A 24,014-nucleotide genomic window follows, 5' to 3' on the forward strand; every position below is an offset into this window, starting at 1 on the left:
TTACCGACTACCGTTGAAACCACTATAGCTTCCGGTAATTTACCCTTTCATAGTTGCCCCAGGAGGAGCAACCTTGTAAAGAACGTTTGGCTCAAGGGAAAGTGGTATTACACTTCTTATGCATCGCCTTTGCATTAGAACATTGCTTTATCACATTGCTCTTGTGTTACAGCATTCATTCTTGGAGCCTTAAGATAAAAGAAATCGGTAAAATAACACGGCCGAAATTAAGACACGTTAGGTCAATCATCCGTCGACATGTGGTAAATTGTAAAGTTAGCTTCTAAGACTATTTAGTTTGTTTAACACCTCGATTCAATATTTTACATTTTTTGTGCTGAATCTGATCTCTGATCCAAGTAAAAGTTCATGACTTTATTTGGATTCGATTCTTCTTCCTCTTAGCCCAAGTGTCAAGCTAAATTTATTTTCGGAAACGTTCCAGTTCTTATCGATGCCAGCACCAAATGCCAAAATATCGGTGAAAATATTTTACTGCTTAAGACACAGAAATGTAAACCTGTTTATATTCTAAATAAACAATACATGAATTTAGAAGAATAGGGTCAATTTAATAGATTATGCATTAGCCAAGTCCAAAGCTTATGTATATTGGTCAGGGCTAAAAATAATAGAAAAAATAATAAAACAGGTAACTCCTGAAAAAACACATCCGTGATCTTTCTTCTGGCAAAACAGCAAAATTGCACATTTTTGTATATATTTCAATATTTTTGAACGAATTGACTATTCAGCTTGTAGCCTAACCTCTACAGTATGATTCTCTGACATGCGGAATCTGATGAAGCGATTTTTATTAAGATCACTTGACTTTTTGACATTAGTAGTAGTAAGCCCCTATTTGTGGATAGTTATTATCAGGGCATCCTTTACTCAGGGACACTACTTGAAGATTGTTACCATCACCCCATAGGGGAGGGGGTGCAAAATTTTTGAGGATTTTACGTTTAAGAGACATAGAAAAGAATAAAACAAACATCCACGTAAAAAACAGCAATTACTAATTACCTGTAACGTTACATTCTAAATAAAACTCTGGAAATTATTAGCTAGAACCTAACGTAAAAAAGGGGTAGATAGAGGGGGGATTAGTGGGAGTAGGAGCTCCTTCCATATATACGATTGACTAGTGCTTGTCTCGAGTCAACGTGTTTAATTTCTGTTTGACTCAAGTCTCGACGACAAGTTTTTACTTTCATTTGAAAAAAAAATAGTTTCTTATGGTATTTTTGTTGAAAGTAAACCAAGTTTTTACGACTATTTTCTTCGGCTGACTATTTCTTCTTAGATCACTGCTACAAAAAGATAGTGTTTTCGCATGAAAGTAGTAAACTCAAACTAATATTTTAACCGAGGAGACTCTAATGGTAATATGGTGGTTGATCATTTCTCCTCAGCAGCCATTGCTATATACTAGAAACTAACTTTTTATCACTAAAATCAACGCGATGAGAGGGAGCAGTAGCCACCCTCTTATAATTTTATTTTTATAATTCAAATGAAGTCAACCATAAGAAAATTTTAAATTATTGTTTGCTATATCCTTTACTTTATATAGACTGCATATATTATCATTGTCACGCGTATAGGTCACACTCACTGTCACGTTGCTTTCTGAGCCGTGCCTAGTTTCTGTAACGCCTAGAGGCTGTCTTCACACCTCTGAGATAATTACCAAACTCAATTTGGTAAGCAGTGCTCAAAGGAAGGATCAACCGGTTAAAAGTACATCAGGAGGATCAAAGTGGGATTGAACACATCTTGCCTGTCTGATCCTTTGAGAATTAAATAAAAAAACAAGTTTTTTTTAACTGAAAGTAAGGAGCGACATTGAAAATTAAAGCGAACAGAAATTACTCTGTATATGAAATGGGCTGTCCCCTGCTCAATACCTTACTCTTTACGCTAAAGTTTTCTATTATTTTAAAAAATAAAGTTGTATGGCAGATTAAAAGTTTAGCGTAAAGAGCGAGGTATTGAGGAGGGGACAGCCCCTTTCATATAGGGAATAATTTCTGTTCGTTTTAAGTTTTAATGTCTCTCCTTACTTTGAGTTAAAATAAACTATTTTTTTTTATTCAATTTCTGAACGCTTTTGAATTAATGCAGGTTTTGATTTTGGCTCACCGTAAATAGATAATTAAAACGAAATTTGTGAATTAATTTTACTTTTTTGGCTAAATGGCTTTCTTGAAATTTTGTTCTGACGTAACTTACGAATTAACTTACGTAACGAACTTCTATATTCGTATGTTTTATTACGTTTAATAGGGAGTTTGTCCCCTAGTCGATACCTTCCTCTTTACGCTTAAGTTCGAATTGTGTTCGAATCACAAACCCCTGAATCACAAAGGCCGGTTAATTAGAATATATAGCTCTTTTGAAACTACTAAAAAAAACTTTAGCGAAAAGGGCGAGGTATTGACTAGGGGACGAACCCCCTCATATGCGTAAAAATTTCTGTTTGTTTTAAGTTTTAGTGTTGCTCCTTACTTTCAGTTGAAAAAACTAGTTTTTTTATTTAATTTCTGATCGTTTTTAAAATAATGCTGGGAAATCCGGCGCCCCCTTCATAGAAATGTCCCTTCCCCCATGGAAAAATCCTCCATGGAAAGATCCTCCCAGGTAACCCCCTCTCCAACCCCCCCCCCCCCCATCAGAAAAAAATCCCTCCTGAAACGTCTTTATACTTCCCACTAACCAATACTATATCTAAACAATGGGCAAAGTTCATAACTTCCAGCCCTCCCCCCGGGAACTGTGGGGGATTAAGTCATCCTCAAAGACATATTTATGAGATTTTCGACTATGGTGAACAAAATGGATATCACAAAATTTTGATTGGGTGACTTTGGGAAAAAAATGAGCATGGGAGGGGGCCGATTTGCCCTCTAATTTTTTTGGCCACTTAAAAAGAGCACTAGAACTTTTAATTTCCGTTCAAATGCGCCCTCTTACGATATTCTAGGACTGCTGGATCGATACGATGACCTCTGGGGAAAGAAAAAGAAAAAAAAAACAAACGCTCATCCGTGATCTTTCTTCTGACAAAAAATACAAAATTCCAAACTTTTGCAGATAGGAGCTTGAAACTTCCGCAGTAGGGATTTCTGATACGCTGAATCCGATGGTGTGATTTTCATTAAAGTTCTGTGACTTTTTGGGGGTGTTTTCCTCTTTTTTCGAAAATAAGGCAAACTTTCTCAGTCGCGTAGATTTTGACGGGTAAAACTAAACTTAATGAAACTTATATATTTGAAATCAGCATAAAAATCTTATCCAATTGATGTTTCTTATGTTTCAATCTTATCCAAACTCTAAAAACCGGAATTATCAAAATTCCGGTTTTTAGAGTTTCGGTTACTATTGAGCCGGGTCGCTCCTTACTAACAGTTCGTTACCACGAACTGTTTGACACATTAGTGAACAATTTCCGGCAATTATCTCAGAAGTATACAAATGTTAGATGTGACATATAAAAATATCAGATGTAACAGTGATAATATTCTTAGAAATGGAAAGAACTAGGTAGCACCTGAATATCCTCTGAAAGTAAATGGTTTTCAATATTTTTGAACGAATTGACTATTCAGAATTGTTCTCTAAAGATTTTTGTCTGTAATTACTGGTTGAATTAAACTGAAAACGGCAACTTGCATTGGGATAATCCCGTTACTTGAAACACGGCACTAGAACTCAATCTCTCCATTCAAATAAATCATCTTCCAATACTTTATGATCAGTTTTTCGATACGATTGACGCTGGGGAAAGCGAAAGACAAATAAAAATGCATCTTAATTTTTCTCAGGGAAGACAAAAGATTTTAGATAGGGTTGACATGTTTTGTGTCTGGCTTTGAGATACACTGACGCTGACTAGGAATTGACATTTGACACACCGACTAAGGGTACTTTCAAGTAGATGAGAGTTGGATGAAATTCGGACATCCATGCACACTTGTGTAATTGCACTGGCTTTTTACAACGAAATCATGTTTTTGATTCCATTCTCCAATCATCCATCTCTTGTTGAACTTGACGAAGCACTGTAATTCAAATCTTCCTTAGACCAGAGTAGAACTGGATGGAGAAATTCACCTTTTTGTGCAATAAAGCGTAGTTTCCATGGTGATAGGAGGTGAACATGGGTTCATATGGTATCCTCGTGAAAATAGGCCATTTGCTTTCACCTTTTCTAAGATTCAGTAAGTTTTCTTAAACTGGTTACTCTGAGAAAATATTTGAAAATTTGAAATGAGCATACAAACTAAATTCTATTGATATTTTTATCGCTTAAAATTTCATTTTTAAAGTTCCGCTTGCACTCAAGAAATTTTGTTTTGTACTTGCCGTTAATTAATGTTTTATAAATAACTGTAATTATTGAACCAGATAATTATCACGAATGGCCTGCTGTTTGAAGCGAGCATTGACCAGAGGATGTTATTTTTTCGAGTGGCATATTTCTAGAACCAACAGGTTATTCTTTTAAAATTATTATGAACAATTGTATTTCAGGGGCAAAATTTGCCTTCTCTATTTACGATTTTGATGGAAACGAGACAGTTGATGCTTTCTATCTTGGAGACTGTTTGAGGGCGCTCAACCTGAATCCAACATTGGCTCAGATTGAAAAGCTTGGCGGGACTAAAAAGAAGAGTAAGTGTTTTTCTGTTCTTCTACTAACCTACTTGAGGATGTCTTGGTTTTATTTTGGCCTTAGAAGGGTTATCAGAAAGTAATGTTTCTGGCAACCTCTCCTGCTTCAACTGGAAAACATAATTGAATCATAATAACCATTCTGTCATTATAGCCCACAAAATAGGGATCAACTCACAATTTATGCACAGCTTATTGTTTGATATAAGGACACCCAAACGAGTACCAAAAGTTGTCCCTAGACATAAACATAGATATTCTTAATGTTGCAATGAGAATTTTCTATCATAGACAATTCCCATGAAAACGTAAGAATGTTTTCCTCGACCTTTGAAAGCTCTCGTGTTTCGGAACTATACTGGACCCCAGACTGGGGTCCCCAGTCATTATCATGGCTTCAGCATCCTAATGTCAATCTTATTCCAGACTCATTTTCATATTGTTCCAAACTTTTTCGTCTGAGACTCTTATTCTCGTAAGACCTATCACTAAGAACATTTTAGTGAAAAATCTTTTTCTCTTTTACGAAGTTTGTAGCCTTTTCACTAACATTCCTAGCAGCTTTTTTTCATTTTCTTCTCTAAGACATGTTCTTCTGCTTCACCAACTGTTTTTTTTAATCATTCTTCTTAATTATCAGTCTCCAAGCTCTCCAATCTGCTCTAAGGTCTCCAATATCCAGCTGCTCTTGCAATATTCCTCTCAAATTCTCATTCTGAATTCTGTCAACATCATAATTACCTGGTAAGTAGTTATTCTTCCTAAATGTCAGCTTTACATCAAGTTTGGTAACCACTAGATGGCGATCTTTACTTTTAACATAAACAACAGCATTCCTGTAAATCGTAATGTTCTGTTTTTACCCTGTCAGTGTTTTGTTTACAATATTAAAGCGAATAAAGTTAGCCGTCTTACCACCATGTGAGTACAATGTTAGGTACAGGAAATTTTATCACAAAATTAATCGTAAAAAACATTTGCAAAAACATTTTCAATAAAACGTAAAGAGCGACATTAAACCTATAATAACTCATACTGAAAACGTACAAAAATACATGCTAACAGAAATTAAAATGAATAGTCAAACTTTAAAACAAACCGAAAATATGAACCAACACCAGCTCTTCTATTAGGCTTATTACTCTATAAAAGGCACTTTTAAAAGGTATCTTAAGGTTCTTAATTTTCCTGAATTTCACTGTAAAGTTTGATAACGATATGAAAAGCAAGGACAAAAAAAGAAAAAAAGGGAAAATTATATTGAAAATTTTGGGTTTACCCCCTATGAAAATATAATAGCCCTAATTACGGTAATTACGGTAAATTTTGACCAAATCATATTATTGACACGAATAAAGTGAATATACCACTCAATGCCTTTTTTTATGTTCTTTCCAAATATAATAATCATTCTTGTCGCAAATGAATTTTACCCCCACCCCTATATACCAATTCAGGGTATATATTTGCACATTAGGGGGGTGGGGGTAAAGTTTAAACTTTTCAATTTTTATTAATTTGGTTAAAATTTTTACCAAATCATATTATTTACTTACGAATAAAGTGAATATACCACTAAATGCCTTTTTTTATGTTCTTTCCAAATATAATAATCATTCTTGTCGGAAATGAATTCCCCCCCCACCCCTATATACCAATTCAGGGTATATATTTGCACATTAGGGAGGTGGGGGTAAAGTTTAAACTTTATCAATTTTTATAAATTTGGTTAAAATTTCTACCAAATCATATTATTGACTTACGAATAAAGTGAATATACCACTCAATGCCTTTTTTGTGCTCTTTCCAAATATAATGATCATTTTTGTCGGAAATTAATTTTACCCTCACCTCTATATAGGCCTACCAATACAGGGTATATATTTGCACATTAGGGGGGTAGGGGCAGATTTTATTACACGTAGATTAGATTGGAATATAAAAAAAAGTAAAAAACAACAGGCCCTATATCGTCTTTAAATTACTTGTTTGTAAAACATTAAAAATGTTTAGCGTTCAAGTTTGTAGTTTGAACTAATTTATTGAGAAATTAGACTCACATAAGAATATTTCGATAAAAATAAATCAAGGAATTCCGAGACAAAAAAATTAATGAGAGAGAGGAAAAACGAAAGAAAGAAACAGACAACAAAATGTACCATCTATGAGCTAAACTGGAATGCAAAATCAAATATAAGTGCGCAGTTTGAATAAGCATAAAATAAAAGCTATGTAAAGATAAAAAAATATGCATCAATATACTGCTTATTATGGTGACGCACAATTGTGAAAATACTTTTACAACTGATGAGTTTTCCATTTAGAACATCAACACAAGCTGGTTCTAAACATCATGTGAAATGGAAAACCGTTTCTTTGTGTGGCTTCTTTTGCACCATGGACAGTTTGTAGAAAATTGTATCAAAACAATTGCATTTACTTTGTTTTTAACTGGTTTGGGATAATTCCAATTTCATTCTCTCACATTCTCTTTATTGCTAAATTATTTGATATTTTTATTGTCATACTCATTAAAAATCTGCTCACCTATAAACATTTGTGCATGTATGACCTTATTGCTAACATGAAAAGTTAGCATCCAGATTTATGACATTTCTTGTAATCTAGATGACCTTTACTGGTAATTGACGTTTTAAAGCTCTGTTCTTTCGACATCCATTTTCCTATTTGTCTCCAATTAATTCCATAGCGACATATTCAATACAGATTTAAAAAGCGAAAGACTATTAAGCCTCAAGGTGAAAGGCTTATCATTATTTGTATCCGTCATGGAGTAAATGATTATATGGATTCTAGACAGTTGGTCACTGAATCACGGCTGCTCAGTAAAGTGCTCACGCGTCTAAAAAACGTTTGTATGGTTTTAAAATATTTTATTTGTGTGATCTTATTCGTTTTTTTATATTATATTTATTTATTTCTGCGCTTGAAAACTGACTAGAATCTTCTGTATTACAGATGAGAAGAAACTCAAGGTTGAGGAATTCCTTCCAATTTTCAGCCAAGTTAAGAAAGAAAAAGATCACGGTACTCTAGAAGATTTTATTGAGTGCATGAAACTCTACGACAAATCCGAAAATGGCACCATGCTGCTGGCTGAATTGAATCACATTCTTCTTGCCCTAGGTATGATATTATCATATGCAGAAGCAGCCCTCTGTTGGCGAATCTATACACATGTTTGTACCGCACACAACTGTACATATACTTTAGGAGTGGGAAGTCCCTCAAAGTGACCCCAAAACTAGCCACAATGTTCCCAATAATTTTTGAATAACATTGAATACAATTATTAATAAAAGTCTATTTGGCAGCTCTTGATTCGAGCCCTTAATTGGAAAATTTCGGAAATAAGAATTTACTAGTCAAAACGTATCTTAACATAACTTACACGTTTGAAACATAACTTAGTACGTTTGAATCTTCGGACGCCGGGGCACTTTTAGAATAAACTTTGATGAGTAATAGCTCAGTAAAAATTACTTGAACAAAGAAAACTAAGATCACTTTTCCTGAAATCAGTAGGTTTGTGTGGTAATTAATAATTAACCTGGTAAACTAATTATTTAATTCCTTCAATGTCTGAATTGAGGTACTTTCGTAAAGTTTCGGAATCTTCTTTTTTCGACATTTTATTTTAATGTAAAGGTAGCACGGTCTAATTAAACTAAAGCCTATTGGAAAATCTCTCCATTATCCATGACTGAATATAACTATCAATAAGATTACTACTGTAATTGCTGTTTTAGTAAAAAAAATTCTCTCTAAGGTGGTGACAACATTAGACTTGATAAGAAAACAACTAACGGTCTCTTTACACCTAAATTGGATTAATTTTTGTAGTGATAAAATGAAAATGTATGAATTTGTCTCTATGAAACCGTTTGGCTCAGTTTGGCTAATTTGTTATATCAAAATTGTCCGGCGGGGGTGTCAGACTACATAGGGATTTTGTTGCATTGAATGCTACGGGAAGTTTTAGACGACTGGAGATTATATAAAAATTTGCCATTAATTCAACATAGAAAACCAAAGAGTAAATACTAAACCTCAAAAAGCTGCTATCGCTAAATGCAAAGGGCCCTCTATTTAATGAAGTAAACTATGTTCGTATAGAAAACATAATAGTAATTTTAACTGATTTCTTATTGTTTTCTACACCATTTTATTGCTATGTGAAGTAAACTAGCAAAGAAGAAAACTTATAATATATATATATATATATATATATATATATATATATATATATATATATATATATATATATATATATATATATATATATATATATATATATATATATATATATATATATATATATATATATATATATATATATATATTTAATGTAACCGCAGATGGTACTGGAGACAACAGCTGTTCACCTACTTATGATGTATTTTTAAAATATATTTTATCTTTATTTTGCAGCAAGAAATTAGTTTCATATAATTTTAAATATTTTTCTACAAAGCATGGTAAGCAAGATGGATAAGAATGCTTTCTCAAAATTGGTCTTTACTCATCGCAATAAGAGGGTGTTTTTAAAATCAGTTAATTGTTTATCGACTTCGTTGAAACTCTGTATTCATGAAAAACTTTGTTCCTGCCCTTTGACTTCTGACTTAGTTTTTATCAGCAAAGTGCCATAGTGGGGTCATTACCCGACATATAGAATTTTGGCTTAGTTAACTTACAGCGAGAGCTTGAATTTTATTCTATTTTAGGTGAGAAATTAGAAGACGCACAAGTTGAATCTATCTTCAAGGATTGCATGGATCCTGAAGATGATGACGGAAATATCCCATACACTCGTAAGTATATCTATCCTAGTTATATATATATATATATATATATATATATATATATATATATATATATATATATATATATATATATATATATATATATATATATATATATATATATATATATATATATATATATATATATATATATATATATATATATATATATATAAACATATATATATATATATATAAAAATATATATATATATATATATATATATATATATATATATATATATATATATATATATATATATATATATATATATATATATAACACTGGCAGTATTCAGTTCTCACAAAATTCGCAATAAAGTACTATTTTTTTCTTGTCACTTTTCCCGTGGCCTACTGTTTGAATAATATTTTTTATTTCTTTTTGGATTTTACTCTTCACTATAACTTGGGGATTTTTTTTATATCTTTTTTTTTGGTTTTCGTAGGTATTTTAACTTTCGTTTACACTTTTTCTTCCCCCCCCCCCTTATTAAGCCTCGAAGACACATTTATGACTAGTTTTACTATTATTAACCATACAAAGGTAAGCTTCCCGAAAAGTTACCTAGATGGTAAACTTCTGTAAAATTTACTATTTCAAGAAACATTGACTTCTAAAACTCATCATTAAAGCATATTTTAAAAGTAAGTGGGAGTTATCAAAAACACATTTACAAATAACGTCTTAAATAGCACATTTATTGGAGTTACGTGGTATGCATGACTTCACATGGTGTTCTCCGCAGAATGGCTTTTTGCAGTGGTTGCAAAAATTGGTAGTCCTTCGACGAATGCACGCTCGGCAAAGACTACAGTTCGTTCTTTTCCCTTCCACAGGCGTTAGTAAACGTATTTCACCTGTCACCTACGTTGACTGCTATAGAGTCTGATCGAGTGCTGAAAAGTTGAGGTGTCTAAACGAGTGTCAATATTCAGTTGGGTCAACTCTTTGAACCACAGTAGACAGAATATACCAGTAAGCTTATCGCAGATCATTTCTGGTCTTCGTGAACAAAAAGCTCCTCCCACTTATTTCTGCATTAGCTTGTTTCTGCATTAGCTTTATTTCCGTTTGTTTCAATGCACTTTGATGGAAACAGTCGGAAACAGACTAACCTGGATTCCCGCTAATCTGACTTCGCCTATGTTTATATCTGCAAAAACGTTCTCCGGAGCACTCGCACCCCGGTCCGGGTTTTTATAATGGGTGAGATAGAGAATGATCATACTGGATAATATATGAACTGTGCTTTGAACAGAACATTCAAGAAAGACTTTAGTGAATATGGTGTTCTACCAGATTTGGAGATAGTTAAGGAGTAGATGACATAACTTTTGATTCACTTGATGTTCATCAGCTCATAAAACATGCAAATGTACCTGTTGGTCTTCCGAGTGGTTGACCTTCAACTACACAGTTGTTCAAATGTTTCAATACTACCTTTGGCGTTATTTTAGTATTCAATGATCTTCATCTTCTGGATTATATGCGATTATATGATACTGGTACCCTCATGGCAAGTTGACAGAATCAGAACCATTTTTGATAGCTTAGCAAGCCATGAGATTAGAGTCAGGTTCTGATTGAAACTGAAGATTGAGCTTCCTCCTATTCTCCTTTTGCTCATAAGCAGCTCTTTCGGAATATCCGTCTTGTTTTTTCGTACAGTCTCAACTGTCGTCAGTCGATACAGTTTTTTCAGTAGTTCTGCTGCAAATGGAATTGATGTAAACCTGTTGTTAAACTTGCCACTTCTATTTGTTCCCAAGATATTGGAATAAATCGGTTAAATCAGAAAATAACCAAATTCAGGATTTTCATATGCTATTCCTGACGAAATTTGTTACGAAGCTTGTAAATAACGTTAGATAATTGATATCACCTCATAGTTTGAAGAAGTTTAGTAATTACACAGTTTTAATAAAAAAAAAAAAAAAATCAGTTTTTCAGAACAGGTGTAAAAGTTACATAGATGGTAAGTTTTCGTAATTTTTACTACTCACGCTTAATATCTCCCGATCCAGTTCAGATAATAAAACCTCGGAGACGGCACACTAACTGGCTAATCGTAATGTTAATATATACGGGGGATGGGTCCTCGCAATGCATCCATTTCCATGGTAACCACAAAAACGTGTTTTGGTGTTGTACAGTTTACGAATGTTTACCCTTCTAGGGTTAATTCGCAATACTTATTTTGTGATTCCGTATACATCATGGCTATTTCAACGTATTGTGGAATATGTGGTAGGATGCAGTCCCTTTTCCAAAGAGACATCCATTGAGGCATCTTAGATCCCCATTACGCCATGTTCACGGGTTTTCGTAGGCGGGCTTATGACTAATCACTGGGGGAGGTGATGATATCTATGTGTCGTAAATTTAATTAAATGGGAGGTAAGTAGAATGAATATAAAACTATATGGAATTTAAGGGAAATTTTCAAGTCCTGTTTATTTCTGTGACTCTCTTTCTACCCATAGTATTTTTCTACCCTTTTATGTCAAACAGTATTATTTTGATACCCTTTTAACCATAATATTTTGTTTCGCTCAGCCTTCTTGAAGAGGCTGCTAGCAGGACCATATCCTGATGCCTAATAAGTAAGTTCTAAATCTGGCATGGATTTTTACTTTTGCTTTTTGCTTTCAAACTAGAGGCAGTGTTGTCGCTAAGAAATAATCCATATTGACTTCTGATAGGTCTTATGGCAGACACAAAGGTTAAAAAAGCTATGCAAGAGTTGAGAGTAATAATGTGATTGGGGTGTTATTTTTCACGACAGAAAGTATTGTTGAATTTGCTTAGAATTCTTCACTTTTCCACGAAGAATCCCGACTCACCTGTTAGCATACTGTTATTTATAAAAGATAGAAATGCCTATATAACTAAGATGGTAGTTTCAGATCATCTTAATTTTGCTTCGTCAAAATGGAGTTAATTGCAACTGAAAGGTTTAAATTTGCTTTTGGCTCTGACTTTAAGAGACTCTGCTTTAAAGTATCTGATTTTAGTTCTTAGACGAACTTCTTATTTACTAACCGCTCCATTCAAAGCCTAGAATATATAAAATCTAAGTTTTAATTATGGAGAAATTGCATTTAATTTCATGCGTTCAAATTAATAAACACCAGGTTATAACCTCAAAAATGCATAAAAAATACCTAATACCATTTACCCCCATTTAAGTATAAAACCTACTGCGTTTACTTTATTTGGAACCAAAGCCCTAAATCTTTGAACACTACAAATTGCCAATTGCAGTTTATAAAAGAATCCCCCTCCCCCCTGAATTTAGCCGTCAAAAAAACAATCCATGCCCAGCGAGTGGTTGTCCATCACAAACATTGTTTAGTTAATAACGTTAAAATCTGGCGTAAATCTTGTAAGCGGAAAAAGGCAGACTACTTATGCAAGGGTAAGGATGTTTTTGAACCTCGACCCCCTCCCCCAATTTCGGCATTTTTGGAATATTCTCCATATTTTGCTGTACTTTTCATGCAATTAGCTTATTAAAAAAAAACATTGCCGTGGCACCTGCAAAATTTCACTCCTCTTAGAAAAAATCTTGCGCTCTTACCTCAAACATGCTTATGTTTTACAAAAAGCGATTGCTGGGAATTTGAGCTTTCATAAGGGATCCATGAGAAGCAAAACCAAATCACGGATATAATGACCAGTGCTTTGGGATCGGTAAATTCTCAATATCGATTATATATATATTGAGAATTCTATAAATTCTCAATATATATATATATATATATATATATATATATATATATATATATATATATATATATATATATATATATATATATATATTCTTTTCTTCAGTTCTTTTTTTCAACTTAAATGTCTGACGGCCAACCTTGTTGAACTGTTTACGTAAGCTAAAGAAAGAAGACAACTTTCCATTAATATTTCAAGAGCAGTAGAGGATAAATCTAGAACCCTTCTGATTCCATTAATTACTTTAAGCTTTAATCTTACTTAGAAGGGAAGAATAGCTAAACATGAAAAACAAAACTTTTGGAAGCACTTTGTTGTGTCTCAGGGTGTTTCAAACAATTGATTCGAGGCTTTCTTAAATCGGTCTTTAATTTTTGCTTAAGCACAATGGCCAACGGTCTAATTTCAAAAAAAAGTTTTACTTACAAATTACTTTTTCGTTCAAATCCAAAAATGATACACCCCACCCCCTCTCTTCCCCAGGGAAGAACTTCGAAAGATCTGGTTGAAAATTTTCCATTCTTCAGAATTATCATAAATTTTTTATTAACCCTTAAAGGTAGTGTCACAAGCCTTTATGTTTGTTTTTCTGGCAAATTTAAAACTTTATGGGATCTGAGCTGTCTTGTTGCGAATTTATTTTTAATGATGTTTTTCATGTGAAGTCTAGTATTTGCTACCAAGATTGAATAATGTAGCAACTTTTGGTGAGGCTAAGAAGTAATATATTACAAAACAGCCCAAATCCAATTTGCATTCCGACGAGAGATTCCAGTCTTACATTTATCAAAGAATAAAAGAAAAAACAAGTTTGGAACTAAAAAACATAGTTTTTATAATCCATAATCATAATTTAAAAGAAGCAGAAATACAAATTCGAGATATTACAATTTTTTCATTTTTTTTTAATCTTTGAAAAATCTGCATTTCAACCACTTGATTATGGCACAAACTTGAATTCTGCCTATGGAAGTTAAGTTAAAGTGGAAAATGGATTTGTTTCCAATATAATATTCTACTAAAAAAGCCTTTGCCTTTTCTCTACGTATATTATCAAACATAATTACTAATTTTTATTTTCTTTATCTAAGACTTTGCTATTTTCTTTTAGCTGTCATTATTAACTTTAACTACTTCTGCCACTACTATGTAACTATTATTACAGCGTTTTTGTGGTGTTAATAAGTTTTCTTGTGTATTATTTTTAGCTAAAGCAATTTCACATTAATACTAATAATTACTATTTAAAACTACTACATTATGCTGCTTATGTGCATTTAAAAATACTTCTGAGTTGACTTAAGGAATGGTGTTTGCGATTGAAAAGGGTGCAGTTAAAATTTCGTTCTTGGAGATTTCAACGCTTGTCGCCTTCTCACAGTTATTGCATAGCAATGTTGTGATGCAAATTACACCATGCATTTTATTTACTTTTTTGCTATATTAATTTTCCTAATTGCAAATTATTAATATTTAAAACTACTAAAATACACTGCTTATATGCGCCTAAAAGTATTTCTGTGTTCAGTGTTAGGAATAGCGATTACAAATTAAAAAGGTGAGTTAAAATTTCGTCCTTATAAATTTTATAGCTTATGCTGTTGCTATCTTAACAATTATTACTGCAATGTTGTGATGTTAGTTCCAAGACGCATTTTTAGGCCATATTATTGCTAAGTTGGTCTGCTTTTGTGTATTTTAAAATTATATTGTATTTATATTGAACAGTGGCTGAAAAGATGAGTAGCAACATAGTTCTCTGAAAGCTTCATAGTTCTCCGAGCAATAGTCAAATATTTCATCAATAGTGCTGACTTACGTTAAAAGCGGGGCCTATGCTCCTACTAAGCAGAAATATTTATTATTCATGATTTGCCTAATCCTTCGTGTGTAATGATGTTTTGGCCCAGCTCTAAAGGAAATATATGGCTGAGCTACTGTCTAGCACGAAAACAATATGTTTATGTCAAGTCAGAATATGCAAGAAATTGGTTTAAAAATAATTCATTCAGAAGCCAGATTGATGAAATCTTAAAAAGGTAGGAATATGGGGGCCAAATTAATGGAACAAACATTATATTTTTTTTTTTATATATGATTTAATTAACACCATAAGAATATGGGTTCATCAATCACTTGTAAAATAAATTAGAAACATAAGTAAAACTCGGATCCGAACTCCGTGATCCATTTACTGTATATGAAGACATTCATTTGCAAAAGCCGAAGGACCGAGCTCCTTACGATCTTGTCATAAATTAATGACAATTCTTGACTCCAAAGGTCCTTTTATCGGCCCTTCAGTAGCTGGGATCAGAGTCGGGTATCAAAAGGTCGTGTCTCCATAATTGCAGATTTTCAGAAGAGCAAAAAAAACCTCACAATTTTTTAGTTTCCCATCCGATAACCATAAAACAAAAACGAATTGATATGCATTTATTTTACCTATCAATCAGTTTGTTTTACGGTTATCGGAGGGGAAATAAAAAACTTGTGAGGTTTTCTTTACTCATCGAAAATTTACAATTATGTAGATACGACATCTTAATACCCGACTGACGATATATAGCACCAAACCGTGTTGTATATCAGTATTTACAATGGCACTAAAAAATATTCTATAAAAAAAGTACATGTAAATATATATTTCTGGAACTATTTTTCTACAGATTAGTTCCGACGAAGGAAGCTTTTTTTAGATAGCCATTAGGTAGGCTAATCTGCGCGAACTGATTGCTTCTTTTAACCTATGAACTATAATATGCTCAACATTTTTAACCTATTCTTTTTTTAACAGCTTTCTTGCAAAAACTCATTGCTGGACCTTTCCCTGATGAAGCTTAAATAGTTGGAACTGCTTTACCAGTGATGAAGTGATTGTGGGTATACTTCATTGGCCGTCATTTTGAGTGAATGTGTGAGTGTATGGGAAATGAAAGTGTCATGATTATTAAACGAACGTGAGGATCTTTAAGTGTTATATGTTTTGGGAATAAAACCTTGGGTTGGGAGTTTATTTGTGTTTAATTGCGTTTGGTAAGTCGAGATCAGACGATTAAAAATAAAATAAATTAGTATATTTCGTTGTCTTAGCTGTCTTGCTAGTCACGGATTCTTGACTAAGTATATAAGCATACGCAGCTCAGAAACACAGGGGTATAGAATCCAAATTTTTTCAAGAGATGGTTTTTAGTCAAGAAAGGAAACTTTACTTGAAACCATCCTGATAAGGGTACATCCAAGATTTTTTTGTTTTTGGGTGGTTAAAAAAAAAACTTAAAAAAACACATCAAAATCTGTTATATACGTTTTTGGTACTTTTTTGCGAGTTAGGTAAAAACTTGGGGTGGGGTGGGTGGGTGCAATGGTGTTCAAACCCTATAGCCCCCCCCTGGATATGACCTTGCATTGCGATTATTTCATATTTTTACGTACTTTTCCCTGGATTGTCATACACGAGAGTTCTCACACGGTTGGCAGGAAAACCCTTATATAGCCATATCGTTCTTCAAGTAGAGACAGTACGTAGAAACTATGCGTGGATTTAGAAGGATAAAGAAGAAGGTTCCACATCATCTTCCCTCCAGAAATTCCATACTATGGAAAAAGTCTAGAGTTTCACAAGATTTGGAAAAACATATAAGGCTATTCTTGCAAAAGCAACAAATATTTTATCCAATATCCACCCCCGGAAACATTTTTGCGCACCCGCCCATTTCCTTTGAAGAAAATGTTGATGTTCCCCATTAGTATGTAATACTAATGTTCTTAAATGTACAAGGGCGCATACAGTAGCCTATTATCAGCAGAAACTCCGATTTGACGAATCCTAGTTCAGCTAACTTAAGATGTTAAGATATACTTGATTTTTGAGCCAGCATAGGGCCAGTTTATACTATTTTTATGTCTTATAATATAATAAATTTTTGCCAGTATGTAAATACTATATTTATATTGTATAAAATATAATATATTTTTTCCAGTATATAAATCCAGCCGATGTTTACATCAAGCTTGTTTTTTATTTTTATTTCATTCATCTAATATCAATTATTGACAAAAAAAAACTTCCACTCCTCTAATTTTCCCCTCTGAATACCAGGAAAAACCACGGCCTAGATGTATCCAAATAGCTAACATAAATTTTATTCGTCGACTTGTTCCATTGGAAAGAACTTCACACACATAGAAAACTTACAAACTTAGAAAAGAAGCGGACTTACCACTAACGCAATTATGCATGAAATCACAGGCTAAAAAAAAAAAAAATCACGAAGAACAGCCGCCGGAAGTATTTTCTAACTTAAAGTAAGCCTCACAATACGATTCGGAAGGGCTAGTAAGTACTGTAATAACAATGTTTTATAAGATATTGGGTAAAGGATTTAGGAGAAATTCCACAGCCATATTAAACTACGATGCAAAATATAAGGTTGGATTCAATTAAAATATACTTTGAAGATTATATACTTCGGGAAAATATTTAAGTTTTTGAATTATGCCAACATTTCTAGCGAATATATTTGAGACTTAATCAATATGGCCCTTAAATGAGAGTGATTTATCCAAAATAATACCAAGATATTGATCAATTGAGATCTTTCGTATTGAATAGCCATCAGCTTCAGCTGCATACACTCATACAGGTCGTCAAAACAATAAAAGAATTGGCTTATGATAATCAATTGCAATCTTGTTGCACCTTGAATGAATAATTTTATTCAGTGATTAATTCCGTTCAGAGCATTTCACTATCTAGTCTACAGAATACAGCATAAAATATCAAAAACTGATAAAAACAAGCAAAATACTAAACACCACGAAGAAACAAGGAAAAAAAAAATAAGTTGACAACATTTATTAACACTTCGTAGTAAGTAAATGTACGGAAAAAGGAAAAGAAAAAAAAATTATACAATATCTAGTCCTTGTTGCACCTTATACAGATAGATGTTCTTTGAATATTATTAGTCAATGAAGCAATAAAAAAGAGCGAGATGTCGAGGAGGAGCAACCCCCCTCATATACGTAATAATTTCTGTCCGTTTTAAGTTTTAATGTTGCTCCGTACTTTCAATTGAAAAAACTTTTTTTTATTTCATTCCTGATCATTTTTTTAAAATAATCCTAGAAAATCTGACTACACCTCCACGGAAAAATCCTTCCTCGCGATAGATTTATTTCTAGGCACTTGAATCATGGTACAAATTTACCCAGGACAATTACCCTTAAGATCTCCACGCGTAAAATTGACGCGGCAAAGAGAAAGCAAAACATAAGAAGAATTTCGTACAGAAATTCTGGCGTATTCCCACAGTGTAAAATTTCCTATGGAAAATACACCCCCTGGAAACTTCCCTCTCCATAAAACATTATCCCCCTGGAAAATCCCATTATCAGAAAATTCCCCCTTCCCCACCCCAAAAAAGTATTCATACTTTCCAATAGCAAATATTATACGTAAACAATGAGCAATTTTTTTTAACTTAAAGACCTTTCCCCAGGGGCTGTGGGAGGTCATGATCTCTGAAGTCATAGTTATTTGGCCTTTCAATTAGGCTGAACAAAATGGCTATCTCAAAATTTTGCTCTGATGATTTTGAGAAAAAAGAGGCGTTGGTGATGGCCTAGTTGCCCTCCAATCTTTTTGGTCACGGAAAAAGGGGACTAGAACTTTTAATTTCCGTTCAAATGAGCCCTTTGCCGATATTCTAGCACCACTGAATTAATACGATCACCCCTGAAAAAAAAAAAAAAAAAACGGTAATATTCTACGAAATCATATTATTGAGTTAGGACAAAAGTGAATACACCAATCAATGCCTGGTAAAGTTCTACGAAATCATATTATTGAGTTAGGACAAAAGTGAATGCTCCTTTCAATGCCTTGTTTAATGCTGATTATTAATATAATAAGAATTTCTATCGGAAATTACTTTAAGCCCCCCCCTATATATGCCAAGTCAGGGTTAGGTTAGGTTAGGTATAGCCTATATAGGGGGCGGGGCTGAAATTCATTTCCGATAGATATGCTTATTATATTCGTAATCAGCATAAAAAAAGGCATCGAATGGTGTATTCACTTTATTCCTATCTCAATAATATGATTTCGTAGAACTTTACCCAAAAAACAAACAAACAAATAAGCATTCATTCGTGATCTCTCTTCTGGCAAAAAATACAAATTCCTTATTTTTGCAGATAGGAGCTTGAAACCCTTACTGTAGGGTTTTCTGATAAGCTGAATCTGATACTACTACTACTAACAACTCACCGCAGCACCAGGCCGCCTGAGGCCAACACAGCTACGCACGCTCCTCCTCCTCCCAATCTATTCAAAGCCTCCCTTTTTACACCCACCCACGAAGTTCCCATTTCCTTTAAATCTTTCTTTATGACGTCCTCCCACTCCAGACGGGGACGACCTGCTTTCCGTTTAGCCCTAGATGGTTGGCCGAAAAGAAGAATCTTCGGCAATCTGTCATCCTTCATCCGCACAACGTGCCCTAACCACCTCGACCTTTCTTTCCTTATAGCCCTAGAGCGCGGTATTGAACCACATTTTTCGTATAGCCTATTGTTTGAAATACGGTCAGTCAGCCGGGTACCAAGAACAATACTTAAGCAATTTCTCTGGAAAACATATATTAAGTCTTCATCCGCTTTTCGGAGCGCCAATACACCAGAGCAATTTTTGACCAGTTTCATCACCGTAGCTTCCAATAATTTAATCATTGTTTGCAAATTGATCTTCCTCGTCTTCCAAACTTTATTTAACTTTGAAAAAAACACCCTGAGCCATTATTAATTTACTTTTAGAATCTTCACTGCTCCCACCATCTTTACTACTAATACTACCAAAGTAAGTGAAGCTGCCCACTTGATCAATCTTTTCCTTACCCAACGTTACCTTTTCATCTTCACTTATTCCTAGCCTTAGTGACTTAGTCTTCCTTACTTTAATTTTCAAACCAATTCTAGAACCCTGAACTCGCAAAACCTCTAAAACTTCATTCATTTGGCTCACACTTTCATCTAGGATACTTAAATCATCAGTATAATCCAAGTCCAGGACACTTTTACCTCCCTATTTGAGTCCGTGGCCTCTTAGTGTAATTTCTGTGTTCCTTAAGACAAATTTCATCAAAATAATTCATACAGAGAGGGATAAAACACAGGCCTGTTTAATTCCTAATTCGATACAAAACCAGCCACTAACATCACTTCCTAACTTAACCGAAGCGGTGTTGTTCTCATGCATAGCACTAATCACTTTAATGTATTTGTCTGGTATACCATACAAGAATAAAACCTTTACCAAAGCTCTTCTATCAGCAGAATCGAACGCTTGCTCGTAATCTATAAAACTGAGGACCAATGGTGTTTGAAAACTCAGGCACGTCTCAATTATTAGCCTAAGAGTGAAAATTTGGTCAACACATCCTCTACCTTTTCTAAAACCGCACTGCTCTTCTCTTAAAACTTTGTCTACGGCCTCTCTCAGTCTAAAAAGTATCATGTTACTAAGTAATTTGCTATCTACAGAGACCAGACTTATGCCTCGACAATTACCACACTCACTCTCATCACCTTTCTTATACAGTGGCTTAATTAAGGTTTTCCTAAAATCGTTAGGTACTTCCTCTTTTTCAAAAATCATATTCTTAATCTTCAATAACTTATTTCTAACCTCAGAGCCACCATATTTAAGAAACTCATTTACCACCCTATCAGCACCTGGAGCCTTATTATTCTTTAATCCTTTAAGTACTGTTGCTAATTCCTCCTCACAAAACAAATCTTCCTTCACATCCAAGGTATAACAAACTTTTTCATTTTTCTCTATATTTATTCCTGCAACTCTATCTCGATTAAGCAAATTCTCAAAATGTTCGGCCCATCTCTCTTTAGTTTTTTCCTTATCGCTAATTGCGACCCCATTCCTATCTTTAACTCGGCCAAGTCCGGATTGACTATCCCCTCTCAATTTTTTAACGTGCCAATACCATATTTTGCTATTATGCCGTCTAGCTGCATCTTCCAGATACTCGGAAATTTTATCCATGGCCTCCACTGTACATCTCCTTAGCTCAAATTTTAATTCTTTATCCACTTTTTTTACATTTCTTTTGTTTTCATACGATCCGTCACTCAGATAATTCTTGTACAAGTCCTTTCTCCTTTCTATTAAATATAAAGCTTTTCCACTAATATTCTTAGCTGCAGTTCTAGCTTTCGTCCCTAATACACCTTCAGCAACTTCACAAATTGTTTTTCGAAAATTATTTCAACCATCTTCCACAATGTCAAATTTTAAACTCACAAGTTTAGTATTCAACTGTTCCAGGAAAGTTACTCTCAAATTTTCATCCTGGAGTCTACCAACATCATAACTTCCCGGGAGGTAGTTACCCTTCCGATAGTGTGATTTTAATTAATGTTGTATGATTTTTAGAGTTTTCTTCCCTTTTTTTGAAAATTAGGCAAATTTTCTAAGGCTCGTAACCTTTGATGGACAAGACTAAACTTAATTAAATTTACACATTTTATCTGTAAAAAAATTTGATTCTTTTGGTATATGTATTTGTATAAAATTCCGTTTTTAAAAATTTCGGTTACTATTGAGCCGAGTCGCTCCTTACTCATAGTTCGTTACCACGAACTGTTTGATTATACTATTATAGAAGACAGCCAATAATAAATAGCCTAGCCGGGAAGAGGTTTTATAGATCGAAACATCCTTTCAAAACACACAAAACCCTGAAGACTTATCAAACAGTTCGTGGTAACGAACTGTAAGTAAGGAGAGACCCGGCTCAATGGTAACCGAAACTCTAAAAAAATGAAATTTGGTACCAATAGATACATCAAAAGTATCAAATTTTAATGCTGATTTCAAATATAAGTTTCATCAAGTTTAGTCTTACCCATCAAAAGTTACACGCCTGAGAAAATTTGGCTGATTTTAGAAAAAAGGGGGACAGACCCCCTAAAAGCTATAGAACCTTAATGAAAATCACACAATCCTTTTCAGCGTATCAGAGAACCCTACTGTAGAGGTTTCAAGCATCATCTACAAAAAATGCGTGTTTATTTGATCACGGATCACGGATGCGTGTTTATTTGTTTTTTTTTCCCAGGGGTGATCGTGTCAACCCAGTGGTCCTAGAATATCGTGGGAGGGTTCATTGGAACGGAAATTAAAAGTCCTAGTGCCCTTTTTAAATGACCAAAAAAATGAAGGGCAACTAGGCCCCCACCCACGCTCATTTTTTCCCAAAGTCACCCGATCTAAATTTTGAGATACCCATTTTGTTCAGCGTGGTCAAAAATATGATAACTATGTCTTTTAACATGACTTAATCCCCCGAAGTCCCCGGGGGGAGGGCTGAAATTTATGAACTTTACTCAATGTTAATATATAGTGTTGGTTATTGGGAAGTATACAGACGTTTTCAGGGGGGATTTTTTCTGGTTGGTAGGGGGTGGGTCGGGGGTCACATGGGAGGATCTTTCCATGAAGGAAGTTTTAATGGGGGAAGGGACATTGCCAAGAAGGGGGCATCGGATTTCCCAGTATTATTAAAGAAAGAGATCAGAAATTAAATAAAAAAAACAAGTATCCCAACTGAGAGTGAGGAGCAATATTAACACCTAAAAAAAACAACTATTATTACGCGTTAGAGTGGTTTCATCCCCTAGCAGAATAATCTCACATTAAGATAGTGATTTTTTAGTTCTTTTCTTAGTTATCCTTGCAGCAATTAGCGACATTTGGGATTAAGCGGCAATACTTAAGGAAGTGGAGCAAAATTCGAACTTTAGCTTGAAGAGCAAGGTATTGACTAGGGGGTAAACCTCCTAATATACGTATTAAAAATCTATGAATATAGAAGTTCGTTACGTAAGTTAATTCGTAAGTTACGTATATTTATTACTAATAAAAAAGATAGAAAAGATAATTGTTTTAGATAAAAGTTTTAGAAAAGATAGAGGATGTGTCGACGAAATTTTCACTCTTAGGCTAATAATTGAGAAGGGCCTGAGTTTTCAAACACCTTTGTTCCTCAATTTTATAGATTATGAGCAAGCGTTCGATTCTGTTGATAGAAGAGCTTTAGTAAAGGTTTTATCCTTGTATGGTATACCAGACAAATACATTAAAGTGATTAGTGCTATGTACGAGAATAACATTGCGTCGGTTAAGGTAGGAAATGAGGTTAGCGGCTGGTTTTGCATTAAATCAGGAGTTAAGCAGGGTTGTGTTCTATCCCCCTTTATATGGATTATTTTGATGGACTTTGTTTTAAGGAGCACAGGAAAGGCAATGGGAGACCACGGAATCAAATGGGGAGGAAAAAGTCTCCTGGACTTGGATTATGCTGATGATTTAAGTATCCTAGATGAAAGTGTGAGCAAAATGAATGAAGTTTTAGAGGTTTTGCGAGTTCAGGGTGCTAGAATTGGTTTGAAAATTAAAGTAAGGAAGACTAAGTTACTAAGGCTAGGAACAAGTGAAGATGAAAAGGTGACTTTGGGTAACGAAAAGATTGATCAGGTGGGCAGCTTCACTTACCTTGGTAGTATTATTAGTAAAGATGGTGGGAGCAGTGAAGATGTTAAAAATAGAATAGTCAAGGCTCAGGATATTTTTTCACAGTTAAAAAAAGTCTGGAACAATAGGAAGAAAAATCTGCAAACAAAGATTATAATATTAGAAGCTACAGTGATAATACTGGTCAAATATGGTTTTGAAACATGGACACTCCAAAAAGC

At 33.9% G+C, this 24,014-nt stretch overlaps 1 protein-coding gene across 2 annotated transcripts in view; it reads left to right on the forward strand.

The window, feature by feature from the left end:
• The window catches only part of Mlc1 (Myosin light chain alkali), a 30,593-nt gene extending 14,276 nt beyond the window's left edge, over positions 1-16,317 (forward strand). The window contains exons 3-7 of one of the 2 annotated variants that reach the window (XM_089106526.1): positions 4,540-4,680; positions 7,660-7,827; positions 9,429-9,515; positions 12,066-12,112; positions 16,036-16,317. In XM_089106526.1, coding sequence (XP_088962652.1) covers positions 4,540-4,680; positions 7,660-7,827; positions 9,429-9,515; positions 12,066-12,109 — 440 coding nt within the window. In that variant the 3' untranslated portion in view covers positions 12,110-12,112; positions 16,036-16,317. The remainder of the gene's footprint in view (positions 1-4,539; positions 4,681-7,659; positions 7,828-9,428; positions 9,516-12,065; positions 12,113-16,035) is intronic. The other variant, XM_089106525.1, reaches the window with a different exon arrangement.
• The last annotated feature ends 7,697 nt before the right edge of the window (positions 16,318-24,014 follow it).

The sequence above is a fragment of the Artemia sp. Qi Xiang Cuo genome, chromosome 21 (assembly GCF_049724085.1).
Source record: "Artemia sp. Qi Xiang Cuo chromosome 21, ASM4972408v1, whole genome shotgun sequence".
In the NCBI taxonomy this organism is placed as follows: Eukaryota; Metazoa; Arthropoda; class Branchiopoda; order Anostraca; family Artemiidae; genus Artemia; species Artemia sp. Qi Xiang Cuo.